This window comes from Myotis yumanensis, unplaced genomic scaffold (assembly GCF_028538775.1).
Source record: "Myotis yumanensis isolate MYYU_CA2020_CCGP unplaced genomic scaffold, mMyoYum1.0.hap1 SCAF_3, whole genome shotgun sequence".
NCBI classification, from domain to species: Eukaryota; Metazoa; Chordata; class Mammalia; order Chiroptera; family Vespertilionidae; genus Myotis; species Myotis yumanensis.
Window position 1 is genome coordinate 203,411,377 of NW_027223754.1, and position 16,766 is coordinate 203,428,142.

At 50.4% G+C, this 16,766-nt stretch overlaps 1 protein-coding gene across 2 annotated transcripts in view; it reads left to right on the forward strand.

The window, feature by feature from the left end:
- ABTB3 (ankyrin repeat and BTB domain containing 3) overlaps positions 1-16,766 on the forward strand; it is a 256,079-nt gene that overhangs the window by 130,462 nt on the left and 108,851 nt on the right. For both annotated transcript variants that reach the window (XM_070410983.1, XM_070410984.1), the window contains exon 2: positions 16,441-16,590. In XM_070410983.1, the coding sequence (XP_070267084.1) occupies positions 16,441-16,590 (150 nt within the window). The remainder of the gene's footprint in view (positions 1-16,440; positions 16,591-16,766) is intronic.

Genomic DNA, 16,766 nt, shown 5'->3' on the forward strand with positions numbered 1-16,766 from the left:
GATGAGGAAACCAAGGCACAGAGAGGTTAGGTAACTCTCCATAGTCACACAGCCGGAAACCAGGCGAGCTTGAGTTTGAACCCAGGAAGTCTGTCTCCAGAGGCCGGTTCATTCCCCATCTTGCCGGGAGGTGCTGTTATGATCCCCATCTTGCAGCTGAGAAGCAAGACTGTCACCCAGCACAAGTTGCATGGTGATAGCATGAGGTGCACCCACGCCTGTCTCTTCCCAGAGTTCCCTGGAGGGCAGGCACACTCTCCTCGCCCACACCCTGGTGCCGGGCACATAGCAGATGCTCAGTGGCTACAGGCTAAGGTGGGGTTCACTGCCTGTACTGGGAACCCCTCAGGCCAGGGAGGCGAACTCCTTTATCACCAGATCCCCTGTGCCCAGCGCTGGGCCTGCCTCACAGAGGTGGGCTCAGCCAACTGGCCAGGGAGGAAGGAACTTTTCCTGGAGCGGGAGCCCTTCGTTCTGGGCTCGCCTGTGCTCTTCCCTTTCTTTGTTCCTTCGGCTCATCACTTCACACGGTACTGGCGGCTGAGACCCAGGCCTCGGCCTCCCGGGCGGCCCTAGCCGGAGGCCCGCCGTCCTCTGGGCCAAGGACTGTCTCCCTTGGCTGGGAGGCGTTCCTCGGAGAAGGGTAGGGTGTTGCCTGCTGCCTTCACTGGCACTTAATCTGACTTGGCCACCTTTTCACTGCCTCCCTCAGTTCCTCTCTTCATCCCCCAAATCCTCCCAAGCCCAGGTCGGCCCAGTTCTTCCAGAAGGAGGCCAACCAACCACACTCAACACAAGCAAAGGAAACAGCGTTGTGGTTCCGACGAGCACCTTCTGGGGACAGCCACAGCGAAAACCCTGTCCCCACTTCCCCGCTTCCTTATGCACCCGGCACCCTCATTTTCCCGGCAAGAAAGGGGTGTGTGGTCAATAAAGGACGATCAGGCGGTTTCAGCCTGCAGAGGTGAAACTCACACATAACAGGAAAGGGGTGAGGTGGGAGGGGAGTCTTTCCGCTCTCACAACCTAAATGCTCATTCCAGGTCTCCAGAGACACCGTTTTATAACGTCTCCCCAGAGAACAGCTCCTTTCATAACCCTCTCCTGGGGCCCCGACCCCCGCAGGCCAGCCCACAACTCTCCCCGGCTCTTGGATGAAGTGTCTTATCACTATTAGCTCCTCCATCCCACCTGCTGACCTGTCCTCCTAGGAGATGACCGACCTGGGCCTCCAGCTGCTGCAGAGAGTGAGCTGAGGGCCCAGGAGGAGCTCAGTGCTCACAAGAGCCACCCAGAGTCAGTGTTTCGTGGTATCTGGGCTGCGTGCACCGCTGCCATCCGTGCAGAATGGCTTAGACAAACGTGAACCCCCGGGCTGGAGAGATGAGCTAAGCTCCCCCAGGGCCAAGCCCCAGAGAAAAGACTTCTCTTCCATAATAGAGCACAGAGAAAAAGGCCAGGCTGCAGCCCGAGGAGCCGCCTGGGGACTGGGGCAGCCCTTGGGGTCCCCGCAGGGAAGGACAAGAAAGACCTAGAGCAGGACGGCGTCTCCCCGCCAAGCGTGGCCTGTCCCTCCGCAGCACGGGCAGGGGGAGCTGTCATGCGGGGGACAGCCTCGGGTGGACATGAAGGCATTCTCCGAGGCAGGGCGTCCTGGGTGGGGACCCGGCCAGAGCATAAGGGCGGACCTCCTGGCCCCTGCAGGCGGCCTTTGCCCAGTAAGGTAGCCTGTGCCCATCGACAAAGCAGCCCAAGTGCTGGAACCTTCTCTCAGCCCCGGGGGCCAGCTCCGCCTTCGTGGGGAAGCCAAAGGGTCTGGTGTTGCTTGAGAACCTTTATGTACATGTTCTGGAATTGTGTGGAATTGTTTCCCTCCTCACAAGTCCTAACCCCAGGTGCTGGGACCGTATTTGGAAGTAGGTTCCTTGCAGATGTAATTAGTTAAGATCAGTAGGGGGTGGGTCCCTAATTCAAGATGAGTGGAACCCTTATTTAAAAAAAAAGAAAAGAAAAGAAATAAAGACAGACAGACAAAGGGGGAAGGAAGAATTTGGACACACACACACACACACACACACACAGAATGCCATGTGGAGATGACGGCGGAGATGGGGGTGAGGCTTCTCCGTGCCAGGGAATGCCAAGGACTGCCCGCCAACCGCCAGAAGCTGGGGAGAGGCCTGTCACAGCTCTCTGAAGGAGCCACCCTGACAACGCTTTGATCTCAGATATTCAGCCTCCAGAACGAAGACAATAACTGTCCATTATTTAGGCCGCTGAGTTTGTGGTCCTTGTCACGTCAGCGCTGGGAAACCTTCTTAGACCGCACAACAAGCCTGCAAAGGGAGGTGTTGCTGTCCACACTGCACGGAGGTGGGAACTGAGGCACAGAGAGGGCCAGTGACTTGTCCAAAGCCACACAGTAAGCAAGGAAAGAGGAGGGGTGAGCGCAGCTCTCTTCAGCTCCACACACAGGCGGCGTGGGATCCGCCTGAGCACCGAGTCCTGGGTCCCGGTCAGAAGCAGAGGATCCAAGACGCGTCATGTGATCCCCAGGAAAGCAGGGGGCAGCCTGGGATCTGGGCTACATAATGAGTCCTGGGGAGTCCCTTTACCCTACCACAACAAGGGGGGCTGGGGCAGAAAGCCAGGACTCTCCCAAGGGGGTTGAGCAGAGTTGCTGATGAAAGGTCTGGAAAAGCCAGGGGTAAGGAGCTGACCAGGGATCAGAGGGAGCCCCGCAGCCAGCTGACCAGAGGCTTCACCGAGCCTGGGCTGCGTGTGGCCGGGGAGCCAAGTGGCCCCACCTGTAAGGCCTGGCCTCGCAGGGGCCAGGAGCCCAGAGGTCATGAGAGTGGCCACAGGACACCTGAGTAGAGCTGCCTCCGGCTCTCTTTTATGTTGTCCTGTGGGCCTTCAAAGCCGGGGCTCTCCCCCGTGCTCTAGAATACTGAAGTATTCCCCTTGCACCTCGCTGGGGCCTGTGGGAGCCTTCGCCCTCTCCCTTCCCTGCCCCCGCAGTCAGGGGAGCTCATCCTCCCACAGCAGGGCCCCGAGGGTCTTTCCTAATCAAGGCACCGGAAGGTGGCACTGCCGTCCCCCTGGAGCCCGCAAAACAGGATTTTAAGCTCCATCTTCTTGCAGGGACTGTGGGGACTCTGGGGAGCTGTCACTTACAGGGACACACAGGAGTAGGGAGCAGGCTGGCTGTCGCTTCTCTGGACCCAGGAAGGCCACCCTCACTCCCTTGGTGACAGGGAAGGGGAGTGGAAGGGGATGTACCGTCTTGCAGGCAGCGGAGCCAATTTGCACTTGGGTAATTCGTTTCTGCCTTAGCCGCTGCCTCCTGCTGGATCAGCCATGGGGGAAGCCAGGCCCTCGTACACCGGCTCAGCCACGCTGTGGGGTTCCTCTGGGCAGCGCCGTGCAGGTAGCAGACTTGAGGCTGGCAGCAGTGGTACTCAGCCTGGAGGTGATGGCCGGGGTGCCAGGCAGGCCAGCCCCGATGGCGGGAGGCCTGAGAGGCGCTCCTGGCTGCCCCTGTGTGCTGATCATCGGCCCTGGCCTGGCTGTCACAAGCTTGGGGTGCAGCCATCCCAGGACCCTATTCCTGACAGGGGTCAGAAGGACATCAGAGAGGCTAGAACGGGCTGTCCCCTCCCAGGCTCAGCCAGGACCCCACGGTCACCTCTCAGGGGCTCCCCTGAACGTTGGGGAAGCCCTCCCTGTCTTCAGCTGATCCTTGAGGTCCAGTAGTCCCACTGGGTAAGCCAAGCCGCTGCTCACTGTGCCCAGCGTCACCTTTTACAAGCGGGTCCCGGGTGTCTGGGTTCCCGTGCAGCTTTGCTCAGGTCATGTGACTCTCCCCTGCCTCTGTGTTCTCATCTGTAAATGGGGATAATAATAGTAGCTACTTCATATCGTTATTGTGAGGATGGAATGATATAAAACTCAAAATATTCAGAATGGCACATAGCAAGCACTAAATGAAAGTTAGCTGTAAGGATGATGGTGATGCGGATAATGGTGATGATGGCTCTGTTCCCACCGTGCAGCCACTGTTACTTTAACTGCTGTTATTGCTATGACTACTAATGCCATTATTACTACAAGTCCCATTTGTGCTGGTACTAATACCACCACCAGGATAAACGCCACCCCCCAGGATGTACATAGCAATTATGACTTTATAAAGCTTTGCAAGTGTGGATGGCTCCCCAGTGAACTTTAAAATGTTCATTTGGTTGGTGGTCAAGGTTTTGCACACGATAGTTCTGCCCGCTGCCTCATCCCAGCGCAGCCTGCGCCTGCATTCCCACCAGGCCCCACCCCTCCATTCCTCCTCCCCCCTCCAGCCAGACCGGCTCCTTCTTCCTTTTTTATTAACTCCCTCCCTTTTTACAATTACACATTCCTAAAGACTCAGCTCAAATGTCATCTGTTTGATGAAGTCTTCCTTGGCTGGGGAGAAATAAAGATGCAAAATAGGAAATCAGGTTTAATCAGAAGTGGGGACTCAGGCATCCAGGATAGCAGCGAGAATGGAGGCTGTAAAGACTCCCAATTAGATCTAAGAACTGGTCTGCGGGAAAAGCCAAATTAGGAAGCTGATGCAGCCCACTCTGCCTCGAAGTGGCTTAGCTGAGTCCCGCTGAGCAGCTGATAGTAACAAGAAACACTGGTGTTGCGCATCTCGTATGTGCCAGACACTGTTCAGGTATGGATATATACGCCGCATCCCTATGCTGTTCCTACCACCACCCCCGTTATGGGTGGGGAAACTGAGTCACAGGGAGGTTCATTCATTTGGCCAGAGAGTGAATAGAGGTAATAGGTAACAAAGCCTGAATTTCGGCCCCGGCAGTCTGGCTCCAGAGCCCATACACCAGTGTTGTGTGTTATTGTATCACATCACTGTTTCTATCTCTATTTCCTCTCTTCCACCTTCCCTTCATTCTGATTTATCTACTGCCCCATCGCCAAGGTCCCCAGTTGTGGGCTTAGGGTGGTAGAAACCAAAGTCACCCTCTATTCACGAATGTCTTAATTCAGCAAATATTTCATGCCTACCCCCTGAAGATATAAAATGTATGAGTATATGGAAGGTACTTAGAATAGTGCCTGGCACATAGTGGGTGTTAGCTACCATCATCAGTATCTTCATCATCACCATTATCATAACTATTATCACCATCATCACCACCACCACCACCACCACCATCATCATCATGATCATCATCACCATCACCACCACCATCATCATCGTCATCATCTATGTCCCCTGTACAGTATCCGGCACTAAGAAGGTTTTCAGTGAATATTTTGTTGAATAGTGAATGACAAGGCATGTCTGAAAATCACTCACATTCCCAGGAGAGAGCTTTTCAGTGTCAGAAAATCGATGCCCTAATTCCCTGAGTCCCCAGAGAAGCCATTTGCCGCCCATCTCCCTCCCCCAAGACTGCGGACACATCTTTCCTTCTCCAGGAAGTGGATCTTTCCCACCTCAACTCTCTGACCCTTGTGAGCAGGAGTGGTTCTCCCTCTTCATGTCAAAACACAAAGCTTTCCTTCACTCAGTAAGCCCCTTCCCTTCCCTTCCCTTCCCTTCCCTTCCCTTCCCTTCCCTTCCCTTTCCTTTCATACCTAAGATAGAGAGTTTAGCTGTACGCTTCCGTAATGAGGGACCATGGCTTCACCCAGGGCTGGCACACAGTAGGCACTCAGGAAACATTTGTGCTGACTGGGGGGAGCTGGGTTGAGTGGCGTCTAACCCTTCCCCACTTCCGAGGTTCGTGATTTCATTGCTCACTGGTTCTCAATGACAGAACACAAACTTTCAAAATGGATATTCACATCTGTTGAGAAACTTCTCCCAGGTTAAAAGTGTGTCATTTCTCTTGTTTATACACACATGTACATATGGTAAATGGATGGATGGGCAACTTTGAATGGGTGTGTGTGTGTGTGTGTGTGTGTGTGGATATCCATACCTATGTGCATGCATGTGTGTGTGTGTACAAATTTCAGATAGCAAGAATATTCACCTAACTAGCAGCTGGACTCCCTGAACAAAGGTTTCTAATAAATTGGCTTATGAATTCGCCCTGACAGGACAAGAACCATTTCCACTGAGGCATGGCCCCCGCACTGCATGGCCTCTGTGAGGGAAGACCATTTGGGTCCCCTCCCCTGAGACTGTGGTTTCCATGCAAAGGAACTGGCAAGGAAGGGTGAGCAGATATAGAGTTGACTAGTTTGAATCACGTCAGCGGGCTCCAGGGCCTGGGCATTGTCCCTGGTGTCTGGTACCTGGCCCTGGGTGATTAGGGCAGGTGGATAGTGGCCTGGAGCTGAGAACCTGACTAAGCAGGCCCAGGGCTGGCTGATTTGCATCTGAGAAGTGCACTCACCAGCAAGTTGATTGCTATCTATAGGAACAGGCTAACCCAGGATGCGCAGTCCCTATAGGGTCAGCAAGGCCCAGATGTCACAACATCTGAATTCAGCCTGGCAGTGTTGCTCACTGGTTGAGCATCAACCCATGAACCAGGAGGCCATGGCTCGGTTCCCGGTCAGGTCACATGCCCAGGTTGCAAGCTGATCTCCAGTAGGAGTCATGCAGGAGACAGCCGATCGGTTCTTTCTCATCACTGATTTCTCTCTCCCTCTCTCTTCCTCTCTGAAATCAATAAAAAAAAAAAAAAACATATTTAAAAAAAATATTCGAATACAGAAAACAAAATACATAATGAATATAGTCAGGTGGGGAGGCAGGGGAGGGGGAGAGAGGGGCAAGGAAGCAAGGGAGGTGGGGAGGGAAGAAAATGTCCAAAAATTCTTGTTGATAGAAGAGGGCCTTAAATTAAAAAAGAAAAGAAAAAAAGCTGAGAGGCATTGAGTTATATTCCTTTAAAGAACTCCCAGAATAGGGGCTAGAGGAAGTGTCTCCCAGAGCGTCCTCATCCAGATGTGTGGCTGGATAGGGCTCTCTTCACCAGCAAGGACAGTGCACTCACTTCGCCAGGGGCCCATGGCCTTGTCTAAAGTGCAGTACCTTTTAGCAGCAAAAAGAACGAGAATTTAGAGTCCTCTTGTAGTTTATTGTTGCTCTGTAATCAGCTGCTGAATGTAGCCTAATGGGATCCTAATGTTTTTAAAAGCCAATTTCGTAATCTTTGCACAGTAAATCCTCACTTAGTGTCCTCGATAGGTTCTGTGACTTTAAGCCAAAGGACATATAACGAAATAACAAAACCAATTTTACCATAGAGATAAGAGTTAAGTTCCTACCATGTCTCCTCAACATTATAACGAAACAACATTATTTGAGGACCTGCTGTATTTTCAATGGAGGGTCCTATCAGCGTATACTAGTACACGCATAGCAGCAACTGGCAGATTTATGGTTTTACGTATCATTAAAATCTATACTGCGTTCACAGCAGCATTAGCTAGTTCTCAAAATGTTAGCCTAATCTCCTCTACGCCTGTAGACACACACGCCCCTGTCCTCCGTGCGGTCAGCCATAGAGTATTTCAACGTATTAAGCATCCTGCGGAATAGTTCCCCACTATATCCTATCAAAAACGTGATAAGTTCTAGTCACCAGGGCGTTTAATTAAAAATAATCAGTCTTTGAAGACTTAGAGTACAATTAAATATACTGAACACTAAGGCTTGGTTCAATATGATTTAATCTTCCTTGGATGATTCCAGATCTTACAGGCCTTGGGGACCTGGGTTATGAATATTAATGATCCCCATGCTCTTACTCTGCAGAAATTCCACCGGAAGGAGATTTCCAGTTGGAAGCCTGCCAGGTGCATGGGCTTCCACTGTAGAGGGGACACTCACTCTTACCTGGATATGGTTTCTAGGTCCCCTGGGGATGACATATCAGTGAATATTTGTCTTTGGCATAAAATGCTCCAACAGCTGGTATGAAATCTCAGCCCTCTTGTCTTTAACAGGGAGAAATTTTCAGTAGGAGTGTTAATGTGTTATTAAGACCTTTATGTAAAAAAAAAAAAAACCACTTATTAATCTATTTTTTCCACCAAGAACTCTACTCAGTAGTCATTCACTAATTCAACTTGTGTTTGTTAAGCAAGTCCCAGTGAGACACAGTGGAACTGGAGAGTTGGCAACAGGGAAAGGTACAGTTAAGTTTGCACGAGGGCACATCTACACTAATAAAAGGGAAATATGCAAATTGACCATACCTTTGTGCCGCCCACCAGCCAATCAGGAGTGAGTATGCAAATTAACCCAACAAAGATGGCGGGTTAATTTGCACACATAGGCACTGAGCAGCCTGGGGCATTCCACACCGCCCCAGCCGCTCCTGGCCTCTGGGCAGTGTGGGAAGGCGGGAAGGCGGCTCCGAGTCAGAATGAAGGCAGAAAGACGGCTCCAGGCTGGAGAGAAGGTGGTGCCAGCAGCCAGGGGAAGGAAGGCCCATTCTTGCATGAATCTTCATGCATCAGACCTCTAGTAATGTACATAATGTAATCAAATAATGAATCCAGAGCGCTCTTCAATGGACATATACCTCCTTACCTCCCCTCCTGCCCATCATCTCCTTCCTTCCCTTTCTAGTGTGATCACCTTCTATGGTTCACTTTCACCATTTGAACCATATTCAGATGCTGACTGATTCAGAATTAAAATTAATCTGGGGAAGAAACAGTTAAAAATAGCCTCAATGTATCTTTTAGAAACACAAGGCAGCCCAGCCAGTGTGGCTCAGTGGTTGAGCATGGACCTATGAACAAGGAGGTGATGGTTCAATTTCCAGTCAGGGCACACGACCAGGTTGCGGGCTCGTCCCCATTCTTTCCGGTCTGTTCTCTACCCACCCGCTGGAGTGACCCTCCGAAAAGATCAGACCACACCCCTCCCCTGCTCAGAACACTTTGCCGCCTCTCATCTCGCTCAGTGTAAACACCAAAGTCTACAATTGCCCATGGGGCTCTACCCAGTCTGCCCTTCCCACCTCTCTGACCTCCTCACCTACTGCTTTTCCCCTCACTTTCTCCGTTCCTTCTTCCAACAAGCCAAGCCCACCTCCCCCAGGCCCTTCCCCTTACTGTCCCCTCTGCTGGCCTGCATTCCCTCCCCCTTCTCCCCCATCCCCTCTCTCAGGATACCAGCATGGCTTGCACACTCACTTCCTTCAAGCACTCCCCATCCTCCTTTCCTGCTCTATTTTTCTCCAAGCAGCTCCTTATTCTAATTATGTATTTGGAACACACATACCAAGAAGGCAAGGATATGCAGTGTTTTGTTACTGGATCGCAGTACCCAGAATCGCACCTAGCACCTAGTGGATGCTCGGCTACTGCTCACTGGAGAGGTGACTGAATAGATTATTTTGCCCTCTGTTTCTTTATGGTTTTATAACAGTTGATTTTTTTTTATTTATGCAACTGGTGTTAGAGCCACACTGTCATCCCACGGTCTCTGCACCTGTACCATGTACGGTGCCTTAATAACAGTGCGGCCGCCTCTGTGTCCTGTTCGCAGGATGAACACTCTCTAACCCAAGTTCTAATTCGCTCCCATTGCTCCTGAGCTGACCGTGAGGAAACCTGCTGCATGTGGTTCATTGGGGCGGGGGAGGAGGGCAACTTGTGAGGTCACCTTGAGGCATTTCCTCTTTTGTGACCCCACCCTACCTTGTCCCTGCCTCTCTCTGTCTCAGCACCCAGCGGGCACACTGGGTGCACTTTTCTTATTGTCTCAAGACCTTCCTCTCTGGTCCGCCAGCTCACTAAGAACAGAGCCTGCTGCTGCTTTTGCTTCTTTGAGTCTGGGGACATTTCAGTTGGGCCTTGGAGAATGAACATGAACTTGCTGGGGACCCAGTAAAACTGGAGAGAACATGGTATAGAGATAGTGAGGAGGGAAGCGATGGAAATAGAAGATGCAGACCACTCTTTCTAGAGTTTTGGTTGTGGAAGAGGGAATAGAGAGATACAGTGCCTAGAAGGTGAAGGTTCAGTTTTTTAAGTCCAAATCCTTCTTGGCCCAAAGCCCAAGGTTCCCCATGGTTCACCCTGCCTCCCGATCCAGCTTCCCCCACCTTCTGCTTCCGCTCCCATCATGCACCCTCCGCCCCAACCACTCTCCCATATGCACATTCTTCCTTGGAACATCCTTCAATAACATTGTCATTAATGGCGCTATTTATAGGGGCCAAGATTGACATGTAGTAATTCATTTGATCTTCCAGTCGCCTTTTGAGGATCATGCTGTGACCATTCCCATAGTATCTGCAAGGAAGCGGAGTTACAGGGAGGCCAAATGGCATGCCTAAGGTGACATTGCTGGGAAGTAGCACAGCTCCGACTGAACCTGAGCGTTCCTTCGGGCTCCACACTCTTGGAATGTGGGGAGCCGATGTAGGGTTAAGCCTCGGACTGACCTGTTGGCAAAGTCACAAACAAGTCCCAGCTTAGAGGGCACAGTCCTCTTAGCATAATTAGGCTTGACCTTATGACGCTCCCTAGATCTTACCTGGGAAGCTAATGGGCTGAGGGAAGTGCAACAAGAACAAAAACAAGTGAAACTCACAAGAACAGTGTAACTTTGGTAACCACTACCTGTTTACCTCTGACTATAAAAATAAAGGCTCAGCGTGCCTCCGGATCTCTCTCTGTGGCCTCAGCCAGGCACAGGAAGATCTACGGAGACTAAAGAGAGCTAGAGAGTTCTGAACACTGTCTCCGTGTAAAACATTCTTCGCCGACTCCGCCCACACCTTTGGGAACCCCTGGACCCCCGGGACTGGACCCCGGCATTTGAACTCTGTGTAAGCCCCCTGAGAAGCATCACCCTACCGTGCTCCCACGTGGACACCACGCACACCTGCCCTCCAGTCTTCTTCCCACAGTATTTCAGTTGGTGGGTCTGACTCTCCAGCCAAGCGGGAGCCTTTGAGAGCAGGAATGTGCCCTGTTGTCCATGGTTGGTGCTCAGTGTCTGAGGTTGAAGAAGATCCATGGTGTTTTCATGTTCTTTCCAGGCCAGCACGCTCATTCCTCTGTGTCCTTCAGGCCCCACGTGGGGGCATGTCATCAAACCGATTGCTGACCATTCTCCATTGCTGCGTTTTCTGCCTCTTATTTCTTTGGATGATTTGGTTGCAGACTTTCGAAGAAGTTTTTTTCTTGGAATATAATTCATTTGGGGAAGAGGAGGGGATGAACCATGGTCTGGGTTTATCCTAATTGGAGTACAGCATGCCTTTCATGGATGAATGAATGGGTTCCCCGAGCCAGCTCTCAATCTATTTCCCTCTTCAGGTCTCTCAAAATAAAATGGTTGTACAAACATTAGGGGGCGGGGGGCAGGCGAAATCTGATAACTTCCTAGCTTGTTTCTTAATAAATTTAACGGTAACACAGAGCTTTCTCGTATCGTGGTATTATTGAATTCCTAAATCTTCAGCTTCGAAGAACTTCGCTTGGACTATTAGCAAACATCTATCGACCCCCTTTTCTGTGCCAGGTTGTCCATATATATTATCCCATTAGGACCTCCCCGTCACACTAGGAGGTAGATAGCATCAAGCATTTCACAGAAGGATAAAAGGACGCTCAGAGGAGCCCAGGCACAAGGCCCTGCCCACAGCTGGGAGACGGCAGGCCGGGAATCGGACCCTGCCAGGTCTGCCTGGTGCCTGTTCCAGGGCAGGCCTGCTGCACCCCAGCTGCTGCCCTCCCGTTGCGTAAAGCTGGGACGGCTGCCAGGACCCCCCACTTGAATTCTGGGGCTAACTGAGCAGAAACCAAGGGGTAGCTTGGCAGGCAGGAAGTAGGCAGACTGCTCTTGCAGCCAAACACAGACAAGGCACAGCCCAAGCCTGTGTCCGGGGCGCCAAGACGTATGCCGTCTTCTCCCCCTCCATCACCATCATCGATGAGAGGAGAATGGGTGAGTGCTGACGGCTGTCTTGTTTGGTTTTCTCTTGGTGGGTAAATAGCATCCAGGTCTAGTTATAGATGGGAGAAAAGCTGAAAGGAGAGAAAGGATGGCAGGGCGGTATATTTGCCAAGGGGCCGCCCTATGCAGATGGGAAGGTAGGCATCCAGCAAGGCAGCAGTGCCCCCTGATCACCCATCAGATGCCCGACGTGGTTGGCCCAGGCCCCTCCCCCAGAGGAGTAGCTCTCTTGTGTTATGTTCCGAGCCACCTAACCAAAGCACCGTCGGTCTCCGTTTGCACAAGATTTTGGAAAGATGGTCCTCAAGACTGTTTGAATCCAGACATTAAATAAAAAGAAACTGCTCATCTGCGAGCACAGGGTGTGTGGCAGGTACTTATGATAGAGCAGAGGCTTTGATATGTTATCTTGTTTAATCACCACAAGAATCAGATGAAGGAGATATTTTAACCTCTCTTTGCAGACACAGAAGCTGACTGGGAATCTGGGAAGGTCTTTGTTCAGGCTGCACAAGGGACTGAGGCAGGATTGGAGCTCAGCTCCGTCAAGGCCATGGTCATGCCCAGCCCACTCTGTCCCACCTACGGCCAGTCAATCCCAGAGCAGAGGACCTGGTGGCTGCTGGGAATGTGGACCTCAGAGGCATCAGTTCATCATCTGTTAGGACCCCCAGACCCCCTTAGGATGTGAATGAACTTCTCCCTTAGAAGTGCACAACCCACTCCAGAGTAATAGAATTTCAGGGAGGCCATGACCTCTTCAGTCTCATCTGGACCATAGCTGATGATCACCTTCTCTCTAGAGAAATTATTCTCTTCAGGTCCAATCAAAGTCATATTTGAACCTTCATTCTCCGTGTCTTTGAACTTGAAGTTATAATCCCCAGGCTGCAGCTGTCCTTGGCTCCAATAATGGAAATTGATGTGTAGTCCACAACTGAGGCCTGCGTCTGACACTGAAATATGATGCTGGGACATTTTTTTTGACCTGGTTGATTTTTAGACAAAAAAATAAAATCAAACAACAACAAACAACTCTAGTTTATGTGCTACCCCATCTAGAGTCCTCGAGAAGAAAAGGAAGGGAGGAAGAAAATAAATTCCATATATCTATTTTTTAATTTTAGAGAGAGAGAGAAAAGATAGATTTGTTGTTCCACTTATTTTATGCATTCATTGGTTGCTTCTTATATGTGCCCTGACCGGAATCGAACCTGCAACCTTGGCGTATGGGGATGACACCCTAACCAACTGAGCTACCTGGGCAGGGCCCTAGTATAAAATCTTTGCATAATCGTTCAAGTTAGATTTTTCAAATCTCAGTGATCTAGCTTTCACAGCTTCTTTGAATAATTATGTTTTCACATTTAAATGTCATAACCCTCTAAAATAAGGAGGAAGAATCCCAAGGGAAACTGTTTATTCTTATGACAAAGCATGAAGCAGTCTAAAGCTGGGATTGTACACATTAACTGATTTAATCTCAGTTAACATATGCTGAGCACCTACTGTTTGCTCAGCCCATGCAAAATACTTTGGTATACATTATCTCATTTTTATCCCTTCACCCCCAGCAACCCCGTAAGGGAGACAAGAACAGAACTGTCTGTCACCTTTCACAGAAGAGGAAATGAGGTCCAGAGTGGCCCTGTGACCTACCCGAGGTTAAGCATAGGTGTGAACTGACTGCCACGTCTGAAACTCAGGTTCCAGACTCCACATCCTGTTTGCTTATGCCTCAACCAACGTGTGAAACAACATTTCAGATGCAGGTCAGGGATGGGGACTTGCTGAACATCATGCAAATACCAAGAAAGCCATCCCGCGAGCACATGAGGCTTAGTTCTCCTGTTGATTAGGCAACTTCATCCTCCCAACACTGGGGGCTCACTCTCGGGTCTCCTTTGCTGTGATGCCCCATGACTACCACCTAGGAACCTGGGGTCCCTTGTCACACTGGGTCCTGATCCCCCGGTGCCCTCTGCGGGGAGCTCTCCAAGGGCAGGAAATCTCTGACTAAGAGTCAGCACATCAGGGGCACCAGATTGAGGAATTGGCCTGACACCGTTGCCGTGGCAACGTCTACTTGACTTGGCCTCTGACCAAAAGTCTAGGCCGGTGAACAAACATGAGGAAGTAAGGATGACTCAGGGCATCCCCAGTCACCAGGAGGATGACTCAGCTGTTCAGCAAAAGGGGACAGGCAGGAGGCCAGTCTTGGGTGATGGGAATTTCTGCAAAGGCCTTGTGTTCCCTGAAAAGCCGAGGTTTGCTGAAGTGCAGGGATCACCTCTCGGTCATCTCCACATCCCCTGCAGAGCCTGCCCGGGTCTAGGCAATGTCCAGTAAGTGGTGGTTCCGTGTTGTCCAGCTAATGCCAATTTGTGTACCAGCACAGTCCACAGTGTTTTTCGGAGTGAAATCCCTTCTGATGCTGCAGATAGCATTTTTAAGTTAATAAAATGGAAGAGAAGTAAAAAGAAAAAAAATTGAGAGTGCTTTATGTAATAATAGTAAGAGTCAGTATTATTCTCCATGAAGTTGTTTTTTGTTTTGTTTTCTTGTTTTTTTCATGGAGAACATGAAGAGTGTATGTGTGTGTGGTGGTGGTGGTGGTGGTGGTGGTGGTGGTTGTTTTTTGTTTGTTTATTTGTTTGTTTGTTTGTTTCATGGAGAACATGAAGAGTGTATGTGTGTGGTGGTGGTGGTGGTGGTGGTGGTGGTGCGTGTACTGGGTCCTGATATAAAATACATTCTCATTCCGGGTCACAGTCAAAAAAGTTTGAAAAACAATGGTTTAAAGAATAATCTTAGGAAGAAACTTACTTGACCAGTTTCCTGATTATAGGAACATTGAAACTGAATCATCATTTGCATTTGCATCATTCGTCTGTTCATTCATTATTCATCCAGAAAAGGTCTTCTGTAGCTACCTCCTCCGTTGTATCAGCCTTTAGGTGTGAAGGTGAAACCTTCAGGAACAAGCGACTGGCTCGGTATGGCTGGAGCCACTAATGAGGCAGCAGGGGCCAGAAGAGGCATGTGACAGGTGCCACCGCATGTCCGCCCATCTTCAGAGGAGGAACCTTTGTTTGCTGAGCTTTTGTGGTTCAAGCAGAATGAGGAGTGGACTTGAACTACTGACCTTTGAACTACAGACATTCTGTCTGTTTCCCCTTGCCCTGCCAGTTGTCTTAAATAATTCAGCACCTATATATTGATACTATCCTATTGTTCCTAAATCATGCTGTTGCCAGGCTTATCTCTTTAGTTGGTTCATAAACTACTTACATGCATCTTCTGCTTCTTTTGCATCTTCAAAATGCCTAACATGGTTGGGAATATAGCAGGTATTCAATAAGTGCTTTCTTCTTATTGACAACTATTCATTATTCAGGTCCCATGCCTTCATTCCTCATTTCCTCCTACCATAGAGAATTTATCACATGGCCTTGTGCTTTGTGTGTATCAGCTGCCTCCTTTGCTTAAACTGTGAGCCCACTGAGAACAGGAGTGTATGTATTTTGTCCATCACTGTGTCCTCACACAGCTCAGTGCCTGCCTTGTTCATTGTATCTTCATATACTCAGCGATTGGCACTTCATAGGTGTATCTGTTAGTTATCGTCATCATAATGCTGAGTAACAAACAACCCCCACTATCTCAAAGACATACCAAGTGAACATGTGTGTTTGTGGGGCAGCTCTAAGCTTCAGGTTGGCACTGGGTTTGCTCTGTGTCTCTCTCACCCTCCTTAGACCAGCAGGCTAGGCAGGGCATGTTTCTCTCATGATGATGGCAGAGGTGCAAGAGAGCACGTTCAACTGCACAGGTGCTCTGCAGGCCTTGAGTTCCATCGTGTTCATGTACATACCTTTGGCCAGAGTGAGTCATGAAGCCCAAAGGCAAGGAGCAAGGAAGCACACTCTGCCTTTGGAGGTTGGGGCCGGGTAATACTAAAGTACCAGAGTAAGTGCTGAGGTTCTCGCTAAGTGTCTATGGAATGGAAAGGAAGGGATTTCCATGGGACTCTTTGCCTCCTGGCATTGAGCTCTCCAGAGAAAGCGAGAGCCTTATCTAACAGATAACAACCCAGCCAGGGGAGTTCAATTTGTCGGGCAAATAAAGCAAGTCCTCAGAAGTGACTGCAGCAGAGGCTGTCCCCCCAGGACACCCAGTGGATAGTAGCTGCCTCTGGGGTGGAGAATGAGGCATCGCTGAGCAGGTAGAATCCTGCTCTGTTTTGTGTCCTGTGGAAATGTGCATACAGACCAATGCCCACATATTTGTTAAAATTAGCAGGTTGGGGCCTTGAGGAAACCTTTTAAAATAGCTAGATATCATTTCTGAAGGGAGTCTTGGTTGTCACCTTGGGTTTGTGGTCCCAGCTCTGGTGTGGTTCAAGGCTGTGCCCAGTTTGATGCCCCTCCTTTTGTTAGCCAAAAAGTAACGATCTGTTCTCTCTTCGTTCCCTCCTCCCCGGCCTGCAGGAGTGCTGTGCCTGCCAGACAGCCTGAATCTGCACAGGGACCCGCAGCGGTCAAACAAGCCGGGAGAAATGCCCATGTTCAGCCAGTCGGAGCTGAGGACCATCGAGCAGTCCTTGCTGGCCACCCGCGTGGGCAGCATCGCAGAACTGAGTAAGTGGATGCACGTTCTCCAGCCCTCTCTGTCCCTCAGGTGCCCCCGCCGCAGGGCAGGGCTTGGTGGCCAGCCAGGTGGCGCCTTTCATTGAACACCTGCCATGGGCACAAAACAGTGCCTCGATGGCCGCGGGGAAGGTGAGGACTGTACCGTCAGGCAGACCTGGTCTGTG